General features: G+C 38.5%; 1 protein-coding gene across 3 annotated transcripts in view; it reads right to left on the bottom strand.

Annotated features, from left to right (window-relative positions):
• Positions 1-11,367: 11,367 nt before the first annotated feature.
• The window catches only part of BCLAF3 (BCLAF1 and THRAP3 family member 3), a 48,072-nt gene continuing 35,385 nt past the window's right edge, over positions 11,368-24,054 (bottom strand). For 2 of the 3 annotated variants that reach the window (XM_037512629.2, XM_037512630.2), the window contains exons 11-12: positions 23,031-23,186; positions 11,368-15,263 (exon numbers count right to left, since the gene is read on the bottom strand). In XM_037512629.2, coding sequence (XP_037368526.1) covers positions 15,234-15,263; positions 23,031-23,186 — 186 coding nt within the window. In that variant the 3' untranslated portion in view covers positions 11,368-15,233. The remainder of the gene's footprint in view (positions 15,264-23,030; positions 23,187-24,054) is intronic. The other variant, XM_037512628.2, reaches the window with a different exon arrangement.

The following is a 24,054-nucleotide window of genomic DNA, read 5'->3' as shown; positions in this document are numbered from 1 at the left end:
ACTCTTTCTTCAGAGATGCCAGGAAGATGTGCTCTAGCAAAAGAAAGAAGTATACTAACTAAGCAAAAGACATGAGACCCAGAAAACGGAGGATGCATATGAAAGAGCAATGAGAGAAAAATATCTGGATAACTGCACCAGGACCGGCAAGCAATCAGTTCAGTTTGAACAGAATGGACAGCACCATGAGGAAGGTCTGATTTAATTGAGTATGTGGAATGTGTTACTGATAAATTTTATAAGATTCGATGGCAAATGTGGCAAGCAGGACAATGCTTCCTCCACCCAAAGATGCCTGCATCCTAATCCCCAGAAACTGTGAATATGTTAGGTTATATGGAATTAAGGTTGCAGATGGAATTAAGGTTGCTAATCGGTTGACTCTGGGATTGGAAGATTATCCAGGGACTTAGAAGATGGAAGATGGGGCCTCCCCGGTGGGGCAGCGTTTGAGCGCTGGGTTGTGAAGCTGCCCGCAGCCTCTGCAGTACAGGTTCGATCTCCGGCTGCTCCCCGGCCACCGGAGGAGGGTCCCACCTGGCGCGCAGACCTCTCCTGCCGCCCGCTGCTCCCCTCAGCAGTGTGCTTCGGTCCTTCTGCCTGCTCTGCTCCCCGCTCTGGCTCTGGTGAATTCTCTCACCCTTCCGCGCTTCTGACTGTAGCCAGTGCTTATATAAACAAAACAAACAAACAAACAAACAAATAAATAAAACATGCCTCTATTTTTAAAAAAAAAAAAGAAAATGGAAGATGGAAGTAGCCATGAGCCAATGAATACAGGCAACCTTTTAAAGTTGTAATCTATTAGGAAACTGGCTCTCTTCTAGAGCTTCCAAAAGGAATGCAGCAATGCCAACTCTTTGATTTTAGCCCAGTGAGACCCATTTTTGGACTTCTAGCCTTACTGTAAGCAGTAACAGGAAACTAATACAGAGGATTTGAATGAGTTCTAAGAACCAAGCAAATCAGAAAATCAAGGCAGCAATTAACATCAGGAAAAATAAAAATAATAGGTTGTTTAAAAGAAAACAAGCGCTCTATGTAGTCATATAATGTAAAACACTATCAATTAACAAAAAATATGGCAACTAGGAGACTGGGATTGGAAGTGAGGAGAGTAATACAGACCTGAACCCTCATCTTTTATGAAAGGAACTCAATAATAGTGCCTAATATTAATAAATCAGGAAATAGCAGTATAGGCATATTATTATGATATAGGGAAATAAATCCAGAAGAAATGGGTAAAGAGAAGTGGCTCACCATGGGGAGTGGAACTGAAGAATACAAAGGGGTAGAGCAGGAGACCACTGCATATGGAGAAAAGCTTTATTTAGGACAATTTTTTTAAACTGTGTGTATCAATTTCTCATCACTGCAGTGGCTTAAAGCAATAAAAATTTATTATCTTAAGTTCTGGACTTAAGAGATCAGAAACCCACACTGGGTCTCACTGGACTGAAATCAATGTGTTGGCAGGGCTGGACTCCCTCCAGAAGTTCTAGGGGTGAATTCTTTTCCTTGCCCTCTCCAGCTTCTAGAAGCCAGAGGCTGCAGGCACTCCTGGGTTTGCGGCCCTTATCACATCAGCAACCACATCACTCTGATCTTACCTCCTGACATCACATCTCCTTCTGTGACTCTTGTCTACCCATTTCCCTCATAATGACCTTTGTGATTACAATGGGTCCACTAGATAATCCATAATGATTTCCCAATCTGGAGACCATTAACTTAATCACACTTGTGAAATCCTTTTTGCCTGGTAAGGTAAAGTAGCATAGCCACGGGGTCTGAGATTACACAGGGACAGCATTGGTGAAGGGGCGTTATTCTGCTTACCCCAATTTTTATTTTATTTTTTTTAAAGATTTATTTATTTGTTTATACAAGCACTGGGTACAGTCAGAAGTGCGGAAGGGTGAGAGAATTCACCAGAGCCAGAGCGGGGAACAGAACAGGCAGACCAACGAAATACACTGCTGAGGGGAGCAGCCGGCACGGCAGGAGAGGTCTGTCGCACCATGTGGGAGCCTTGCCATTGGCCGGGGATCGAACCTGCGCCACAGAGGCTGTGGGCAGCTTCACAGCTGGGGAGGCCCATACCCCAATTTTTAAAAACATGCACTACTTGATCCAACAGTTCTAGAAGTTAAGGTTAATGTAATAGTCATGTGAACAAAAATCTATGGTCATAGGTGTTCTTTATGATACTAAAACATCATAAGCAACCCCATGTTCATGATAAAAAGGTTTATAAAGATTACTGGGAGTAATTAGCCACTATGCTATGGACCTTTATGATGACAACATACAAATGCTAAGTTTGTTACTACCTATCTTTTGTAAAAAAAAGAAAGTGCATTATATGCATTATATGTAGAAAAATGTGAGCGTTTTTGTATATTTATGTGTGTCCATATACACACGTGCATGGTATACATGCCAAGGCTCATAAAAACTGAGATCAGGGCCTCCCTGGCGCAGGCGGTTGAGCGCTGCACTGTGAAGCTCTCCACAGCCTCTGCAGCTTGGGTTCCATCCTGGCTGGCCGGCAAGAATCCCGCATGGCACAGCAGACCTCTCCTGTCTCGCCTGCTGCTCCCCTCAGCAGTGTATTTTGTCACTCTGCCTGTTCTGTTCCCCGCTCTGTCTCTGGTGAATCCTCTCACCGTCCCGCACCTCTGGCCTTACCCCGTTTCTTGTATAAAAATAAATAAGTAAATCTTAAAAAAAAAACCCGAAAAACAAAAACCTGAAACGAAAATGTTAACTATGGTTACCACTAAGAGGTGGGAGTATAGGTAATTTCAATTTTCTTTTTTATGCTTTCCTGTACTTGCTAGGATTTCCCCCAATCAAGCATGCATTATTCTTATACATGAAAAAAAAAGTTGTTTCCATTTTGCATAAAGAACTTTTAAAAATGAGCATCTGAAGCCCTAGAGACTAACTATAGCAACAGCTGTCACCAAAGATTACACATGTAGCAATTAGCACAGCCAAGAAAAGATGTCAACTACTGTTATTAATTAACACTCTCTAAAATGTGGTTTAGCTAGACATGCTCTAGAAATATGTTGAAGTGATGACTATAAATCTCCATATCTTGTTCACTTTAGATTCTTGTTTTGTGCTAAAATCTGTGAGGCAGAATATCTTGGTGGGTGCAAAAAGTCAACTGATCTCTAAGCAGCATTCGAAAAAGCAGCTCTCAATTCCCTTCCTTGCCCAGTAGGTGGGGCAAGAAAGCTTTACAAGAGTCCCCACTTGCTAAGGCATGAACAGGAAAAGACCAAATTGCAAACAAGGAAAAAAAAGAACAGTTGGAAGGACTCAGAAGTCATCTGATCCATTTGGGTAGGATGTGTGCTAAAATTTTTCTAGCATGAAAACTATTTCGAGAGTTTTCTCAAAAATACCAAGTTAAAAGTCTATAAACTGTGTTTCAGTACCTGATAATCACACCTGTAACCAAGCCTTCCTTCTAACATTTTAAAATTAAAATATTTCTGGTTGTGATGCAAATTAAAAAACAATGAGACAATTTTTCATGATTGGCAAAAATTCAAAATTTTGTCATTGGCCAAGCTGTGGGGAAACAGTCACTCTTAAATTCTTGGGGTGGGGGTATTTAAATTGGTACAACTTCTGTGGAGAAGAGCTAGAAAGACCTAAGAATATTTCACATACATATTAATACCCTTCAGCTCAGCAATCTCATTTCTTGGATTTCTTGGAATCACCCTGAAAATTTACCTCCAATAAGATGAAAATAAATATGCACAATTTTATTAATTATAGTATCATTGATAATTGTAAAATAACAGAAACTACCCAAAGTTCAAATAAAAGAAAGTGATTGAATAATGACACAGCTACAAAGGGAGTACTATGCAGCAATAATGAAGATGAGGACAATCACTATCTGATATGGAGCCATTCCAGGATTTCTTGAGTGAAAAGAGGGAAGTGCAAAAGAGAATTAGAGGATATTATCTTCTGTGTAAGGGAAAAGGGGCAATAAAAAAACATACAATATCTGCTTTTCTTTTCCAAAAGAATCATTGAAAGGAAAAAGCCAGAAGTTGGTGCCTACAAGGAGTGGGAGGGATTGGTGTTGAAGGAATATGGGAGGGAGTGACACTTCTCTAAGTATATCTTTGTGTAGTTTTGATTTGTGGAAGCATATTCATGATCTACATACTCAAAAATCAAATTAAATCAACAAGGATGGGAAGGGGAAACAAGCTAAATCTGAAAGCAAATTTAAAAAGTCAACTGTATTTCCAATGATTAACACAATTGTGTTATGTGGGTTGGGGTAGAGAAAACTAATCCAAGTAATTTTTGAATTCAGTATTTATCTGTATACCATCTATCTGTAAGGGTAAGGGGTAGAAAACTACAAACAGACCCTTAACTATTTTTAGTAGGTTTCGTCCCTGTAGTGGTATGAGTGAAGCAATTCTGAAACTATTTTTTTTTTAATTTTGGCTTCTTTCCTTTTTTTAAAAAAAAAGATTTATTTTTATTTATTTATACAGGCACTGGGTACAGTCAGAAGCGCGGGAGGGTGAGAGAATTCACCAGAGCCAGAGCAGGGAGCAGAGCAGGCAGAAGGACCGAAGTACACTGCTGAGGGGAGCAGCGGGCGGCAGGAGAGGTCTGCGAGCCAGGTGGGACCCTCCTCCGGTGGCCGGGGAGCAGCCAGGGATTGAACCGGCGCTGCCGAGGCTGCGGGCAGCTTGGCAACCCAGCGCTCAACCGCTGTGCCACCGGGGAGGCCCTTCTGAAACTATTCTAGATGTATTGTGGGGCTGAGAAAATGATTAAATGATTTGATGTTGGGAGCTAGGGAGCTCGATGGGAGGTTTGGTGCGACCTTGTTATTTCTAAAATATGTATGTATATATAATATGCGAGAACATACATGTGTGTTTCTCAGCTATAGATGCTGAAAGTGCTTATAAGCTTATTAAGTAAAGACACCCCAATATTGAATCATGGGTATGTCGAGGCACAGGGGAAATCTCCAATTCTACTGGGTTCTTTTTTGGGCTGGAGGAGGGTCCCACATGGCGCGCAGACCTCTCCTGCCGCCCGCTGCTCCCCTCAGCAGTGTGCTTCGGTCCTTCTGCCTGCTCTGCTCCCCGCTCTGGTGAATTCTCTCACCCTCCCGCGCTTCTGACTGTACCCAGTGCATGTATAAACAAAACAAACAAACAAACAAATAAATAAATAAAACATGCCTCTATTAAAAAAAATTAAAAAAAAAAAACAGTATTAGATGGGTTAGCAACGGAAATAATAATGTGTAGAGGGGAGTTACAGTGATTCTGCAGATCCTGTCATTGGCTGGGTAAAAGGTTACAAATCCTGAGTTGAGAGCCCAAGGCAGCACAGCGAGGGGAGATGACATCATCCTTACACATGGCAAGGAGAGGATGACCTTATTTTTAGTTTCAGAGTAGAGATGAGATCTCAGATAGTGGACATGTTTAGAGATAAACCTTCACCTGGATGACATCCCCACCCCCAACCAAGCTACATTCTTCTAGGTCATAAAAATGGGAGCAGTGATTGTTTCTTCAATTTTGAAAAGGCAAAAGCTTAGGAAGTTATGATCTCCTCTTAGATTAGGGAAGGATGAAGGCATCAGGTAAAGGCAAAAGCTTCTCATCACCCTCCAGTGCTTTCATTATACTTAGCTCAAAATACTCTGCATGCCAGAGGAGGGCATCTGGAGGAGACCAATTCTGAGAATCTTGGGGTGATGTATCTTGGGCACCTTCAGGTACTAGAATCCAAATCTTGGTCTCTAATACTATTCCCCACTAAAAGGACCCAGAGCTCGTTGAAGATATGGCTGATTTCAAGGGTTGCGCAGGGAATATCCAAGATGAGCTTAGAGCATCTTATTATGTCACAAAGCCAGTGTTAAAAAGTATTATTAAATAAAAATCATAGCAATCACCTAAAGTGGATCCCACTGATCAAAGCACAAAACTTGAGCACCAAAATAAATCATAAACTGCTGAAATAGTAGGAATGAGTCATTTTAGTAACAAATAAATAGAAGGGAAGGGAGGAAGCTTGCTTAAAGAAGGCCAATGCCAGCTGGTAGGTGCAGAGGGAATACTGGAGTTGGAAAAACATTTCATAACCATACGCACAAAGATTGATTCAGATAAGAATCCTCCATAGATACTGAATCTCTGGGGCAATTTTGATGAGAAGCAGGCTATTTCAAAGTCTGACATTGTCTGCTCCAAGATAGCTTACTTATTGCAAGGCAAGAAAAACAAACAGTAGTTATATGTGGAGAGAATAGACAACTCCTTGACTGGGTAATAAAAAGTAACATCACCAACAAAAGGCAGATCGACACAGATGTGACACCCTGAGATGAACACAACATCTCCGGTAGAGTATTCTGTCTGGGAATGCACCACCTCAGTCTAATCAAAAGGAAACATTAGATAACCCCCAAATTAATATCATTTTAGTTTTTAAAGAGGGCCTGTATTCTTAAATTTTTTTAAAGACAATTAAAAAGCTGAGGGTTCATACCAGATTCAAGGGAAATAAGCAGCATCATCTAAAAAAATGTAATGAGTGCTCCGAGCTTGGATCTGTACTGTGCTATGAAGATGATTATTGGGTCAATTGACAAAGTCAGTACCGAATTATGACCCCTCAAAGATTTTCACATCCCAATATTTGGACTCTGTAACTATATTAGGTTACATGGCAAAAAGAATTAAGATTGAAGGTGGAAATGACGTTGCCAATAAGCTGACCTTGATCCTGGAATTATATTATTCTTGCAACTTTTCAGTTAAGTTTGAAACATTTCTTAAAGTTTGAGATAGGCAATTGGTTGAAATGTATGATAAAGACATCTAACTTTGGTGGAGATAAAAAGTAACTGGGGCCTCCCCTGGTGGTACAGCGGTTGAGCACTGGGCTGCGATGCTGCCCGCAGCCTCTGTAGCGCCAGTTCGATCCCCGGCCGCCGGCGAGGGTCCCACATAGCACGCAGACCTCTCCTGCCGTGCCCGCTGCTCCTCTCAGCAGTGTATTTCGGTCCTTCTGCCTGCTCTGCTCCCCGCTCTGGCTCTGGTGAATTCTCTCACCCTCCCGGGCTTCTGACTGTACCCAGTGCTTGTATCAATCAATCAATCAATCAATCAATCAATCTTGTATAAATAAATAAATAAATCTTTTTAAAAAAAAAAGTAACTGAACCATAGCACTGTGCTTGTCTATTCTTGAAAATAGTGAGAGTTTCCCATCCCCAGCACTGATCTATTAAGAAAAATGTAATTTTTTTCTATATTTCATTGCTCCTTTTAATTCTTGTAACATTTACTGCGGACTGCTCTGAGGCTCGTAGGACTCAAGACTAACAAAGTAAGGGAAATTACAAGATGTCTGTTCTGGAGATGTTAAGAATCTGATATGAGGAAAGGAAGACAAATAAATAGAACCTGGACTGGCGGCATGGAGGGAGGAGGCTGTGGATGAGGATAAGCCAAGGCTTGGGGTCAGGGGAAAGCCCTCTGAAGGCAACCAAGGAGACAATTTTCCTCCCAGTACCTGGTATGGAGCAGAGGCCCAGTCTTGTGGTTCCCTTCATGCTTCATCTCCTTGTCTTCAAGAAACTACAACATAAGGAGAAGGCTCCTGGAAGATACAGTTGGGAAAACAGGAAAACTGAAATGCAGCCCACCTCCCTGCATTTCTCTCTAAATGTTTCATAATCAAGTCACTAGAATTTGATTCCCCTTTTTTCCCTCTAGGTATGAAGAAGTCATCGTAAGGTTTTAGCTAATGTAGAAGCCTTTAGTTATTCAACAAGCATTTATTGAGTGACTGCTGTCAGGCACCAAGCTAGGGGGAATAAAGAAATAGGTTGTGGTTCCCTTTTGGTTTGCTTAATGGCTTAAGCAGGGACATGTTTCGGTATTCTGGGAACCCAGAGGAGGGGCAGCTAACCCTGTGAGACTTGGTTGGCAAAGCTATCAATCTGAGTCTTAAGAGTCTACATACGTATGAATCGACCGACCAGGCAGATAGAAGGAAAGGTCATTTGGGACAATGGAGACTGGAAAGAGCATGTGTGCAGGTAAAGGCAGGACTGTGAGGCACATTTGAGGGACTTCAAGGGTAGGTCCACTCTGCTGGGAGGCAGGCTAGCAGAGTGGGTGAGAGTGTAGGGAAATAAGCACATGAAAATATGTTCAACATTATTCATTAAAGAAATGCATATTTAGACCACAGTGAGATGCTGCATCACACCTACTAGAATGGCTAAAACACAAAATAGCCAAAGCTGGTGAGGACATGGAGCTACTGGAACTCTCATATATTGCCAGTGGGAGTAGAAAGTCATCCAGCCACTTAGTCATTTCTTATGAAGTTAAACATCTACTTATCATATGACCCAGCAATCTTATTTCTAAGCATTTACCTATGTGAGAGGAAAACATGTTTACATAAAGACCTGCACTTTATTCATAACTGCCAAAAGATAAATGCAACAAATGTCCATCAAGTAGTGAAGTAAATTATAGTGCATCCAGACAATGGACAAAGACTTAGCCATAAAAAGGAAAGCATTAGTGAATTATACGCAACATGGACAAATCTAAAAAGTATGATGTTAAGTGAAAGAAGTCAGGCTCCATTCTGTGTAACTCCTTTTATATATGGCATTCTGGAAAAGGCAGAATCATAGGAACAGAAAACATATCCTTATTTGGGGTTGAAATAGGGAGAGGGCTTGTCCACAAAGGGGCACAAAGGAACTTTCTGGGGCAAAAAGAAAAAGCTTCTGTAATTTGATTGTGGTGGTGGTTACATGATTGGTTTGTCAATCCTATACAGTCCTCCTCTGTGCCTCAGTTCCCTCATCTGTGTAATGGGACAATAGTAGTACTACCTCCTAAGTTTCCTGTGAAGATGAGATACTAGAGACTGCCAGACATTGCCTGACACTGTTTATTACACGTGAGCTGTTATTCTTATGGTAAGAGGGGCGAATCTGAGTCTGAAGTTCTACCACTCATAACTAAGTTTGGGAAAGCTACTTAACTTTGGGAAGTCTCCAGTAAACCTAAGTTGTGATACTGTAACCTGTCACCTGCTCTGCATACCATATTGGGTATTGACAAAGATCAGATGGGATAATGGTGACAGCCAGTGATGGCTCGTCATCGAAGGACAGATTTTTTCCCAAAAATTGGGAAAAGCAGAATCTCAGAGGATTGCCTGGATTGAGTCTCTCCGGAATTTGAGGGTCATTAACTGAGATCATGACCCGAGGAAGAACACTTCTGGAGTTCAGTTTCAGACAGGATGAGTTTGAGACACTGTAGGACATTCAGGTGAAAATTTCTACGTGGCAAATGGAAGTAAGTGCATAGAGCTTGGGGAGAGATGTCGAGACTGGAGACAATTTAAAAAAATATATTGATGAACCCATGGTATCAAAATACACACTAAGTTATCCAAGAAAAACGTGGAAGGAGAGAAAAGAACCCAGGACTGAGCTCTTAGAAACACCAATACACGAGGGCGGACAGAGGGCAGAAGCCTCAGAGGAGCTGAAGGAGAGAGGCCCAAGGCAGAGGTGCTGTAAGGGAAGCAACTGAATTCCACAAACAGCAAAACAGATAGGGGCGGTAAGTATAAACATGAATTAAAAAATAGTAGAGTGGACAAAAGAGTAAAGCAAATGAGTCCAGAGAGCCAAGTGCTACCCTCAGGGTAGAGAGCTAATAACAGAGCTTCAGAAGAGAGATGGTGGAAGAGTGCCACCCGGAGCTGAGCACAGTGAATAAAAGAGCCGTACCAAAAACACCCATTGTTGATAAATTCCAAAACATCAGAAAATCCTAAGTCTTTCAGAGGTTAAAAAAGAAAATCAGTCAACAGGTACAAGAATGGGTGCCAAAGTAATGGATGAATGTTTTTAAAGTAAAGAGAAAATTATTTCCAACCTATTCTGAATATTTCATGTAAGTGGTATTATTCAATATGCAGAAATAGTCCTTTTATGACTGGCTTATCTCACTGAACATGCTTTCCAGACTTGCGCACATTGTAGCACTTCATTCTTCTTTATGGCTGGATAAGATTCCACTCTACGGACAAACCATGTATTGATTATCCAAAATGGACACGGGTCACTGGGTGCACAGTATCCAAAATAGACACTGTCAATGGGCACGGGTTGTTTCCATCTTTTGGTTATATGGAATAACACTGCAATGAACACCAGCATACAGGTATGTGAGTCCCTGTTTTCAGTTTTTGGGTAGATACCTATGGGTGGAATTGATCTCTAGATGGTAATTCTCTTTAGCTTTCTGAGGAGACTCTGGGCAACTTTTCAGCCATAGTTGATAAGAGGCCAGTAAATTAGCACCATTATGTCCCCTGCAATCCCTTGCAGAGATCTGCCATCAGCAAGCACTTCTCAGCATTAAAGTCAACTTCTTCTGTACTGAACATTAAGTACCATCAAAAAGGATCAGAATTGGGGCCTCCCTGGTGGCACAGGGGGTTTAGCACAGCACTGTGAAGCTTTTTGCAGCCTCTGCAGTGTGAGTTCGCTCCCCGATTAGGGAGCTACCCACATGGCGCAGCAGACCTCTTCTGACTCGCACACTGCTCCCCTCAGCAGTGTACTTCGGTCTATCTGCCTGTTCTGTTCCCCTCTCTGTCTCTGGTGACTCCTCTCACCTCCCACACCTCTGGCCTGTACCCCAGTTCTTGTAATCATAAATAAATGTTAAAAAAATCATTTAAAAAAGTTAAAAAAAGATCAGAATTGAGATAATTGACTTAGAAAATAACCTGTAAAATGAGTTTTTAGCATCATAAATGATGTGTACAACAAGAATAATAATAAGCCCTCTGAACTTTCACATGACACTTCAGAATTTCCGAAGATGTTTTTCTGGGAATGGGATTTTCTCTCTTGCCCTAAAAATAGGTAAACCTGGTTGAACTTCAAAGACATTAGACATGTATGTGACTATCTGAAAAGACTGAATATACATATATAAAATGCCTTATCTACCAAAAAATTAAAGAAAAATACCAAAATGCTAGTAAATTATGAATTTTTCTTCCTTTTATATACTAGTCTATGTACTTTTATAGTCGGGGATAAAAGGTTTTTTTAAAAAAAAGAAGAGGAAGAGGAGGGAAAGAAAACCAAAAAGATCAGCAGGAAAATGAATATTGTATATATAATAAAAAATGATAAATCAATAATTTTACTAAAAAGTCAACACAACACAAGCTTCAGTAAGCTTACTTACCTTTTATGATGCGGGAGGAAGAATGGCAATGGGTTCAGCTCCCCTGCACTGTGTTGAAACAGGCAGTCCTAGGAGGTAAAGCTTGTTTACATCGATTTTAGTAACAGGTATACAATGGATATCATTAGCCACATTTTTTAAAAGAATGACTTTATTCTATAAAATAATACAACATTCATTATATTCAACCGATACAGAAAAGCAGTCATTCATAATCCCACCACTAAAAAATCACCAGTGTTAACAGTGGGTGGACATGTTTCCAGACCTCTCTATTCATATATACAGACAGGATTGATGGTGGGAATCATTACACTTTTTAAATTTTACAGTGAAGTTTATTTGATGTTATAGAAAAAAATTTAGAAACTGAAGGGGCTGAACTTCAGAAAAATGTCTCATCATAAGGGCTATTGGTTCCTAAATGAGCTACCACATAAGCCAGTGACTCTCAGGTTTGAACCTGCACCAGAAACCCCTGGAGGATTTATTATAACACATTTCAGGGTTCTACCCCCAGAGCTTCTCATTCAGTTGTTTTGGGGTAGGGAACAAGTTCCCAGGTGACACTGATGCTACTGGTTGGGGACCTCACTTTGAGAACCACAGTGTGAAGGACTGAAAAACTTAAGGCTGTTTACTTGCTTTTCTGTATTATGTAATGCTAGGCATTATAACTTGACATGACACCTGGCCAAGAGATGAAGCGGCGGTGAGCTCGTCTTCATCTCACTTTCCCTCCTGGCGCCCCAATCCATCAGTGTACCGGAATTCTACAGCTGTAATCCCTGTTTTCAAATCTCCTGTATTTTAATGGACTCAGAGCTCATAACAATTTCTTTTACTGGAACTTTGTTGGGCAACCTGGTGTCCCTTCTCTTCTGGGTTCCCATTAAATGTCCAGAATCAGGGTTCAATGGACCCAGTCAAATGCGCATCTTATCCTGCAAGCTTTGGCTTCCTGGGAAGTGCCTGGTCCTGGGGAGTCTTGCCTCTTCCACTGAAGCCTTCAGACATGGCAAAGACTTCACCTTCCCTGCAGTCCTTGTGACCATACTGGGGTCATCATCACCAAGACGCTGTCCACTCTGGCTATTTACTCAGTGTTTGCTTCCTGGTGTGGTTATTGCTGGCGAATTTGTAGCTGATGATGGTTGAGTTTGCTAGATAATGGCAAAAAGTTTCTGATCCAGCTTCATTTTTTTCTGGTTCCACCTGGAAGTATCTCGTCTTTCAAAAAAAAAAAAATTGGAAAACAAAGGATATATTGGGTAAAATGGGGTCTGTAATTATACATCCACATAAATCATAATGTAAAAACTTTTCTAATAGAAAAGAATGAAAATGTATTCTCCAAAATACAGCAGTTTTCTCTGCAATAATTTTACGGGTGATTTAAATTGAAATTTATATTGATAAAATTGTAGATTTACATGCGGCTACAGGACAAACAGAGATCCTGTGTAAACTTTACCCAGTTTCCTACAAACCACAGATACTAAAAACAGTAAAACCATAATAGAATAGTGCCTTCTGAGGTTTGTGAAACTAGTAAGAAAGAAATGCGTCCAGGGAATGCTCAATCAGGAATGCTACATTTCTCTCAACCTTTTACATCTATGTCCAGTCTATTGCTTAACAATCTATATTGCAATTCATTATTTTGTGAATCTCCTCCCCAACGGCACGAGGTTCCTCAGAGCAGGGACTATCTTCTGTCCTCCCTAAGCCAGAGAAGGGCGTAACACACAGAGGAGGAAGTGGACAAGAAATGGTATATAAAATCAAAGACATTTCTCTTCTAAAGTCTGATGCATTGGAGAATTCAAATTGTTACCAGTAAAAACCAACCAACAAAAAACTGCTGTGGATAGCCTTTTGTTCATCCTCCATGTAAAAATTAGATATTTAGTTTACTAAACACATTCTATTTATTACTCATTCACTCAACTACTATTTAATGAGCTCCTACTACTACATGTCAAACAGAATGGGAACTGGTCAACAAAACATACATGGTCCCTATCCTTACTTCATACTCTGAATTATAAAGTCTTTCTCTTTAGCCCTTAGCTAGATCTTATGCACCCAATGTTTTCCTAATATACACATGCTACAAGTAGGCATTTTGCAAATAACATGCTTTGCATTTTGAGACACTGCCAAAAGTATATCCAAGTATGTCTAAATAAGAACTCAGTTGTGGGATGATGAATATTGAATCAACCATCTTGCCCTTAAAAAATGCTACAGTAACTAAAAATAGAACAATGCTGTTTACCAAGTTAAAATTTTACATTTTAAAGTCCATTTTCCCTATCAGACCGTACTATATAAAGGTAGACTCTATGTATCTTGCACGCTTAATCACTGCTGTAGTTTTAGGATGGAATCTGTACAATAATTATGTGTTAGCTAAATGTTAGGCTCTTTGTTCTCCCAAGATATGGGAATAAATGAAAAAAATATTTTAAAATTTAAGGCAGATGTTATGGGCACCTAATACAATATAACAGTTATCATACCACTACCATGTACATGCATTTCATTCTTCCCATAGTGGAATGTTTGCTTGGAAAACCTGACCTATGAAGATGGTACAAAGCATGAGATGGGCCATCTACCTAAATTTATTACCTGATTTTAATTAATCAAGTGCTCTTGCCCACCTTTTGGCTGATCCACCAAGGAAATGGCTCCCTTATCTTTTAAGTAAAAGAAAATTAAAAATTTGTAGTAAGATATTTTATAATCCCGTCATGAAAAATCACGTTCTTGCCAGATTTTGAAAGTTCTACCTCTGCAAGTGCCGAACACTATTTTATATCAACAGGTTCTAGAAGCCTCATATAAATTAAATAATGTTCTCATAAACTGACAAGTTTTTCAAGTAGAAGGAGCAACAATATTTTATTACAAATAAATGTTTCACAAAAACTTAACTGAAAATGTATACTACTATAGGCAGAACACAGAAAACAAAGAAATAAGGTATTGGAATCTAAAATTTCATTTAAATGCAATCAATTTTATCTTACACAAAGTAGGTACTCAATACATATCAACTGAACTGAAAATAAACACTCTGCAAAATGTGTAATGCTGTAGTAGTGAAGTACAATTTCTGAATGAGATTTTGTCTGTCAGAGGTTTAAAAAGCCTTTAAAAACATTATATGCACAAGCTTGCCCTGAGGGAAAGGTGGAATATAGATTATAAAATCTTTACATATTTTCCATAATAGGATTTTGAAATTGGAAAAGAGCAAATCATTGTGGAAGACCCTTAATAAACCAATTAATAAAAATTCAGTGCACTCACAACTACCTGATGGAAATTTTGAAGCACCTTTTCATTAACCTTCTAATGTCATACCATGAAACGTATGAGTTATATAGGCCTTAGTCTTCAGAAACTTAAGAAAACTTCAAGTTATAAGCCAAAATGTCATCAGGTAAAGAAAATTCTGGTATAAAATTTGCTACCATAAGGCCACTGTATAAAGTCCACGTACAGACACTATACAATTTAGATACTTTTGTTTTTAATACATAAGCAAAATTTCAATATATAAATGTCTGGATATAACTCAGTTCTCTCTATGAAACCATGCTCAGAGAAAAATTCATCCACAAATAATGCCCTTTTGAGACTTTTTGCAAAAAAAAAAAAAAAAAAAAAAAACAAAACAAGTTAATACAACTTTTAAATAAAATACTGCAATTTAAAAGCGAAGATTAAGTTTTAAAAAGTTGCAGCATTCCACTACGAAAAAATAAACTTTTTTATCAAGAAAATTACAGTATTAGTGCTTTAGTGCCAATTCTAACTCCTGACAAAAAGAGATGATCCCCAATAGCGTCCTGTAGTGTCAGTTCCATTTGCAACAATTCCAGATTAGATTGCCGTGGCAACGTTTGTATATTCCTATTGAGAGAAAACAAGAGAGATACAGACTTCAAAAGAAGCATCAGTTATAACATATGAACTAGTTTTTTGTTCACACTACAATTTTCAAAATATTTTAACTTACATAGTTTACTTGTACCCAAGAGCCCCACAAAAGTTATGTGGAACCCCAAAGATACAAACTAGCAACAGAACACATCAAAGTGGATATAAAATGATAAATCAGTAGGACAAAGGAAATCATGGCACTCCATATATGGGTATTAGTAAGCTGATGAAAATGGCACTCTATTTTGAGTGAGTTTCACTGGGGTCATTCCTGGCAAAAAAATGAAGACTCTTAAACCTTAGCCCCCTCAAGCACAGAGCCTTATGTAACAGAAATACAATCTCAAACTGGTATTTTATCTTTGTCTTCATATGGCATCTTTAACTCTAAAACTATATGGACTCTTCTATTTGGACTGAAAACAGCAAAGAAAGCTATTACAGGGAGGAAAGCTTTCTTGCTTTTGGACGGTTACCTACAACATAGAAAGATGCACGGCCTCAATAAACACGGGAAAAGGAACTCACAAAAACAAGACTATGATCAAAGGGTAATGAATATGGACTCTATACTGTGATGCTATGCAAAAATTAAATTACCGACTTCAAACTAGACATGAGACCATGCAACCAATAAAAGAGCAAAAATGGAAGAATGGTTATGTTTTTCAGGGTCATCGATAAATTTATTAATACATATATCCTTACCTTTCACTAGGATCTTATATTATTAAAACTGCAAGAAATTTAAAAGTTGGTTTATTTTTTGGCATTTTTATCAGTATGGAAATGTTTAATTCCAAACAAAAACAGTGCTAATGGAAAATTCTTATTCTATTTTGGTAAACAAAATGTTCAAAATATATGCATATATGTTTTTGTCAACATCATTCCTTTAAAGAGACAAATTTTACTGTATCCTATTTCTTTTACTCATTATATAAAAATCATCTATGTTGATCTTCAAATAAAATATCTACTGTCTACTAACAACTTTAAAAGGAAATTCTAACTACAATAAGTCTAAAAAAATTGTCAGCTGAAATATCTTGTAAAAATGTGCAATTATTTTGAATCATATTCACCCTTGACATTGCTTCTTCCACACCATTGCTAAGACTGATCCCGCCATTCTTCCAGTTATTCGAAAGCCTATTTTAAGCAGAGCATTGAGCTAGGTATACGAGCACTACCCTCTTCCAGGTAGCTTACAACCTACCTCTAAGGAGAGAGGAGAAATTAGAGCACTTAACACTCATTCCCTGACCATTCCTAACATGCGTTCGTTTCCTCCTCTCTTTAGGTATTTACCATCTGTGAAATTAAGCTCTTCAAAAATGCAGCTGTGCCAAAAAAGAGTGAACAGAGCAGACCTGACTGCGGTGTGTGGAAAGGCCTGCTTACAAGGGTGGCCCATGGCTGGTACCTGGGACTCAGCTTTCAGGGGGGGTCCCTTCATGAACTGATGAGTGTCAAACCCTCAAGCTATGTGGTCTATGCTGAATGCCTGCTTTCTTCTGAGAGTCTGGAATGTGGGTGTGTGCCCAGCAGGGGCTGCTGACCCCCAGTAAACACCCTGGGCACTGAGTCTCTAAGGAGCTTCTCTGCTGGCAACCTTTCACGGGTGTTGTCACGGTTCACGGCTGGGGGAAATCGAGCCATCCTGTGTGGGAAGGAGCTTGGACACCTGCCCCAACACCCCTTGGTATTGGCCCCATGTGCCAATTCCCTTTGCTGATTGTGCCAGGCAGCCTTCTGCTGTGACACATCGCATCCATGAGTGCTACCAGATGCTCAGTCCTCTGAGTCTTCCTAGTGAATCATCAAAGCTATGGTTGCTCTTGGGACCCCTGACACAATGATTGCTGTTTACTAACTTTTTAGAACTATAGTTGGATGTTTGTGAGTGTGTGGTATGTATGCATGTATGTGTATGTGTCCACATAAATGATCAGATTTGATGCCCTTCAATAAGCATTTTCTAAAGACTATGTAAAAGGCAACAGGGGAGATGTAAAGACTAATAAGATATCCTCTATTCTCAAGAAGTTGATCATATATTTGTGGAAATATGAAGATAAGCCACAACAGTTAGAAACCAGATGGAATGTGCTAAAGAGGCAGTTAGGGTAAAGTTTTACAGTGGGTCTTTAAAGTTAAGCAGGGTTTAGTGAGAAAAGAATGGAGATCACAGGGCTATTTTTAGCCAAGAAATCAGCAGGAACAAAAGTACAAATACATGAAAATATATGTTATGCTCCAAAAGGCAGAGGGTTCATGGAAGAATATGCTTAGAAAGGTAGCTTACAGCTGAACCTGGCTAACAATTCTTTTTTTCATAGGCAACATAGTCCTTGGAAGGCATCTGTGCAAGAGTGGTATGATTCAATCCAGTTTTGATTTAGCTCATAACTGCGCTAGTAGTGAAAGGATAGAATAAGAAAATCAGAGGCAAGGAAACAAGTTAGAGTCTTCAAAGATCCCCCCAAATAGACCAGGGATACATAAGAATGTAGCATATAGTAAACATGACATTTTCAACAGGTAGGAAATGACAAATTATTGAATAAACAGTATTAGAAAAACTATCCATTAGGAAAAAAATTAGATCCTGACCAAATGTTCTATCATAAAACATTACACAAATGAATTAAATATTTATGTTTAATAAAGGAAACACAGTAAGGAATTTTTATAAGCATAAGCATGACATGAAATCTAGATACCACACAGAACAAAACTGACAGAATCATGACACAAGTTCTGTAAGTTGCCATAAACAGCTGAAAAACATAAATACCAGCCAATTGTATGACAGGGTAATAATACCCTCATTAGATCAAAAGCTCTTTCAAATCAATAAAAGAAAGTACCATCCCTCAAGAGAAATAATGGCAAAAGTGTAGAAATAAAGAAATTGTGGGAAGAAATACAAATAGCCAGTAGACACATAAAAATATGATCTGGTCTTGTCATTAATCAAAGAAAGGCAAATGAGAATTTTAATGTTAGAGAGACAGAGGATAATAAAGATTGATAATGTGGAGCACTGGCTAGGGTGTAGGTAAACAGGCCATTTCATGTATTTCCGGTGAGAGTATAAATGTGTAAAGGGGTACTATGACAAGGTGCCAAAATATGAAGGACCCACATAGCATTACTAAAAATGAACACTGATAAGCCATCCTGAAGTGAAGCACAGAGGCCTGGTGAAGTCAGTTGGCTATCATCAAACTGGGGTGAGCATATCCTTAAGGCTATTTGAAGACTTTCCAAGGAATATGTAGATATAGACAATTGGAGGGAACTAATTTCAAGAGCCTCAAATTTTCAATATTTGCTTTCCAAAATTAACCTACCCACACAATTGGTTAAGGCTGGTTTCCTCCTACTTTATACAAGAAGAAAGATACAGCATCTCATCCTGAATCTTAGTACTTTGCATCACCTGTGGTTCCCCCAGAAAGAGGCAATTTGAGATACTGGTAATGGTATCACGAAAGTGTACCAACCCAAGCAACTAGTAATAAATAGCACATCTCTTCAAGTCAGAGGGTTTTCTATTCTCTGCCTTTGTCTAATAAATTGAAGGAGGGCAAAATTGTGCTGTCAGAGATAAAACAATGAAAATGTTTATCTGCATACTTAAAAAATGGATGGAGTTAATTGCCAAATTCCTATGGTGTGTAGATTCCATTGAAGAGATTTCAAAGAATGATGTAACAGTTTTAAGGCTCTCAATATTTATAATATGCCAGAAATTATATCCTTATAACATAAACTTATGATATAAAATATGAAATACCAACCTAAAAAATGTTCAAGAAGGTAAATAAATTTTTAACATTTTAGCATATGTAAGCAAAAAAGTTTAAGAGCACTGAAATAAAGAACACATTCACAGAGTGGAATATTATGCTACCATTCAAATAAACAGACAGAATGAAGTAATGAATGAGTGATAGAAATAAGTAAATTTAAAATGGCTAAAGTTGGAAGTAGGAGGAGGTCTGGTAGGACCAGTCTCTAGCTTGGCTGGCTAGCTGTGCGAGCTAAGGACCAGGAGAAGAAACCAGTGGTCTGGGGAGGAGAGCAAGTTTCATTTTATTTCTAACAACTTTAATGAAATAGAATTTACATGCTATACAGTTCACCCATTGCAAGCATACATTGTTTTAGTATAGTTTAACATTGTTTTAGTATATTCACAGAGTTGTGCAGCCATCACTCACCACAATCAGTTTAAGAATGTTTTTCTCACCCCAAAAGAAACCTCACAGATTTTAAAGAAACCTTAAACTGTTAGCAATCATAAGCAGCCCCCCACCCCCACTTTCTGTCTCTATGGCTTGGTTTATTATGAACATTTCATATAAATGGAACCATACAACATGTGGTCTTTTGTGACTGGCTTCTGTGACATGGTGTCATATTTCTAAGGGTCACTCATGCTACAGCGTGTGTCAGTGCAAGTTGGGTTTTGAGCATGCAAAATGTAAGGGCCTTCACACCCATGTGAGGGTGTCTGGAGGCAGCTGAAAATCTGGAGCTCTGGAGAGTAATTAGGGCTGAAGACATCAACAGGTGTAAAGGGTGAAAAACCTTGTTTAAAGGTGACAAGCAGAGAAACACACAAAGAGAAGAAAGAAAATGATGTTAGGGAATGCTAACACAAGTACAAATAAGACAGGGAAATCAGAGAGGTAGGCACTAAAACTGGAGGCTCCAGACCACAAAGGTTTGAAGATGATAAATCTGCTCCATAAGACTTCTTTTGTACTGGCACACTTCAGCACAAGAGACACAACAGGTGTATTTGTTGATTTACCTAACCTTGGTTACTGTTCTATCTTTGTATTTATTCTATGACTTTCCAAGTTTCTTTCAACCCAAACATGAATCCCAGTCTCTAACTTCCTTCCTGCAGTGTCTTTGTGCTTGCTCCTGTGTCCATTTCCTGTCCACAGACAGCTCTGGTAGGCACCTGGCTGACAGGCACGTGAGGAGTCCTGGAGAATCTATGTGCTAAGGAACTTCCAGACAAATTACACAATTACTGTTTTTCAGAGGCAAAGTTCCCAGAGATGGCTTCATAAATTCTTATTAGGCTCTTTGTCCTATTTTGGTACATAGTCAGAACCTCAAGGGTCTCTGAAAACTTTCTACCATGAGCAGAGGACATCTGATGAGGGCACTTGTGAATGACAGTAGCTGAAAGACGAGTCTTATTCCAAGGAGTAACAGACATTCCTCTTGCCCCTTCATCTTCCAGCCCGAGCAGAGAATCCAAGAGAAAGGAAACACAGTAAAAGGGAATCTGGGTGCCAGAATGGGATTAACAAGACAAGTGCATGATGGGTGAGGTGAAAGAATTCCAGCTGTGCGCTTTCCCAATACTACCTGGTAATCATACTACTTTGCAGGCAGTTGAAGTGTCAGTTTTATGGAAGCTGTACTCCTATCTGGTAAGTGGGCAGAGGACATATTAGAAGAATATCTAGGATCTCCCCAACTTTCCCTGAAGGTGTTCAGTGTTGGAGACAGGAGGCACATAGTCTGATGGCACAGCAGCCAGACCATACTCAGATAAGTGTCACCAGACCTTCAGGCCAGGAATGACAGGCATGGGCATTTCAATTCGCCAGAGGAGTGGAATCCAGACAAGGTTGACCTAAACCTCCTTGGTTTAGACAGGACTTTGAGGCATGTGGGAATATGTAGATTCACATCTAATTTTAAACTCAAGAGGTTCCAGTCCACCTAGATTAATTAGTCAATCATGTAGGGTGTTAATAGTCAAGTACCCGATTTCATCATTCACAGAGTGGGGCCCGTTCAAACACAAATCTATAAAATGTGTTACTGGCTTGCTTGCAAGCACTAATGGTAGCCAATCTGAAAATGTCCATGTCAAAGTAGTTACAATACAAAGATAAGTGAAAGGGTATTCACAAGGCAGACCCAAGAAAAATAGCAGATACTGAATTTTTAAAAATCCAGCTTTAGGAACCACTTCTAAAGGATCCAAATAACAGCAGAAGGCAATGGGAGAGTGGGACCATGACTTTCAGTGAGCCCTAACTATAACTGCTACATTTTAGATGACACAAACATAGACTCTAAAGATATTGGAGGCCAATATAGCAGGTTGTGGCGCTTTCTAAGACACACTTCTGATGTCCTAAGATGAAACCCTGATGTCTGGCTCCTATTTGCTGTTCAGGCAGGATGGTCAATGTGGTGATTAGCAGGAATTGGGCAAGGTGAGGCAAAGAAAAGAATGACAAAACAGAACAAATTCGATGAATGTTCAGAAACTACAGGCTGAGGCAGAAAGTCAAATAAGCATTCAGGAGCCCCAAATCATTTTAAAATAGAGGTTAAAATGGAGTTAAATGAAGCTAGCACTCAAAGGTTAGCACAGAGCTAACTGGAAGAGAAATACAACACATATCTGAAATCCAACCATGTGCATGAGGAAAGGGCTTGCCTCAGCCTTCCCCCTGGGATGGAAATCAAAGACAAACTTCCCCAAGAACAGGCAGGCTGCCACCTGTGATTGGGGACAAATGCCTACAAGATCTGCTGCAAAGAAACCTGCTGCACTAGACAGGAAGAGAAACAGCACCCCAATCCAACAGCAGGGAGATATACAAGAGGGGAAAATGAGTCCAATTATGCTCACATTTATAAAGAAAAGATGGCTTTCCTGGTAAAATTAGAAACCTCTTCTAAAGTACTCAGTTAAAATTAGGGGGTGAGAATGACAGAAGCTGTTTGCCAAGGGTAAAAAAAAGCTAACGCTAAAAAAAAATCAGTTGTCAACTCCAGTTGCAAATTCAATGTAAAGGTTTCACAAGCATGAGTATTTAAGGAAACATTTATGATCAGAGAATTTATAAAACCACAGTTGGACTATTTGATAGCAATACTAAACACACATACATTTCTCAGAAGAAATATTAGCCCAAAATTATTAATAAAAATGAGTCAAGGAATTGACAAACATGCCTCACTTCATTGATGTAATGCTACTGTTCTCATTTAAAATGTAGCATGTAGAAAGTAATTTTATATCATATTCATAATGCATTTTCAAGTACCAACATGGCAAATTTAAGTAAAATCACCCACAACTAAAAGAGCATGAAATTCAAATTATCAAGGAAAGAAACTTTTATTAGTTAACATTAAGAGTGAGTATATACTAGTGATGGTTGCACAGCATTGTGAATGTTAATGTATACTTAAAAATGGCTAAAGGCATCTTTTTTGCTAGATATATTTTATCACAATAAAGAAAACACATGAAGTAAAAGAAGAATTAGTATATTTTGCAATTATGTACCCATTTCACATAGTCAATTCCATATTTTTTGGTACTTAGATAATTCACATTGTAAAAGGTTAAATTATATCAGTTAAAAGTCTTTACCTGAATTTCCATTTCAAAGATTAGTCATACAACAGAAATTTAAAAGTAAAAAGTTAAAAAAGCTGGCATAGTCAAAGTATTTGAGGTATAACAGCTGAAAGCATTTTAAGATTAAATAGTTTCACAATTCTATTGCCATTATTCCTTAACATTTTTCTTCAACTATCATTCAGTAAGAACATTTTTTTAATCCAGGTTGTTAAATCAAAATTAAATAAAAAACCCAACTTATCTATTAAACATAGCTAATTTAGGAGTTCAAAAGTCACTCAACATTTTTAAATGATCATAATCAAACTAACCTTTTTTTTCCTCAATAATTTCTCTCTGAATTTATTAGTGATAAATCCCTTTTGACCAGTGAACCGTAAACGCTGATATTTAGCCTGAATGTACAAACTCTTCTGTACTAGGTCTGATTTAAAATGGGGCTGGAGCTTGCCACCTCTAAAGTTGGTCTGTAAAGGAAAAAATAATTAAATGTTAAAACCATAGCTTCTAAATCTACTTTATTTGTATAAGAAATGGAAAAATGTCCAGTACTTAGAGCTGCCCCTGGTTCCAGACACTACAGGCGTTACAAGGGAAGAGGTCAATGATGTAATAAAGTTACTTTCCTCAAATGAGCTTCCTACCTTAATTTTATATAATAATAATTTTTATAATAATTAAAAACATTTTACATAAAACCAATTTCTTAAACTGTTAAGTTAAAAAAAAGAAATTCTTGAAATGTATCATGTTAAGAAAAACACAACTTTCAAATTTGTAATGAGCTAAAATTATCCCTCTGATTTATAGTGAAATATATCAGTTACCAAATTGGGGATTAAGGAATTGAGTATCAACATCAAAACTCTTATTTTTGTCAGTACTTTTGAGCCAATCTTTCTTTACCATATAAATTCCGTTACAGCAAATATTTTCAAGATGAAAGTTATACTTAAAAAGCTCTTTCCTGGCCTGCATGCATGTTATAGTCCAGTATTACAAAAGACGTAAGAGGACAGTGAATATTTATGTTTCCCAAGTGGGAAATGTACAAATGGTATATTACCATGGAGTAATTATTAAAACTACTGGAGATTCCTCTTTCCATGATTATTTAAAAATGAATGCATCATGCATAATGAATCACATAAATTTATTTAAAAAATAATTATGCCAGGCCTCTTTTACAATTTTCTTCTTAAGGCTATATAAAATTTCAGGTTAAACAGAATTATAATGAGATACTGTCATTCTGTTAAAATTATCTGCATAAACAATACATCAGAGCTAATCTTGAGATTTACAAAGTCCGTTTTTACATTTCTAATATGATGA

This window comes from Talpa occidentalis, unplaced genomic scaffold, assembly GCF_014898055.3.
Source record: "Talpa occidentalis isolate TD23 unplaced genomic scaffold, MPIMG_talOcc4v2.1 talOcc4.15, whole genome shotgun sequence".
Lineage (NCBI taxonomy): Eukaryota > Metazoa > Chordata > Mammalia > Eulipotyphla > Talpidae > Talpa > Talpa occidentalis.
This window is presented reverse-complemented; position numbering and strand designations above follow the sequence as displayed.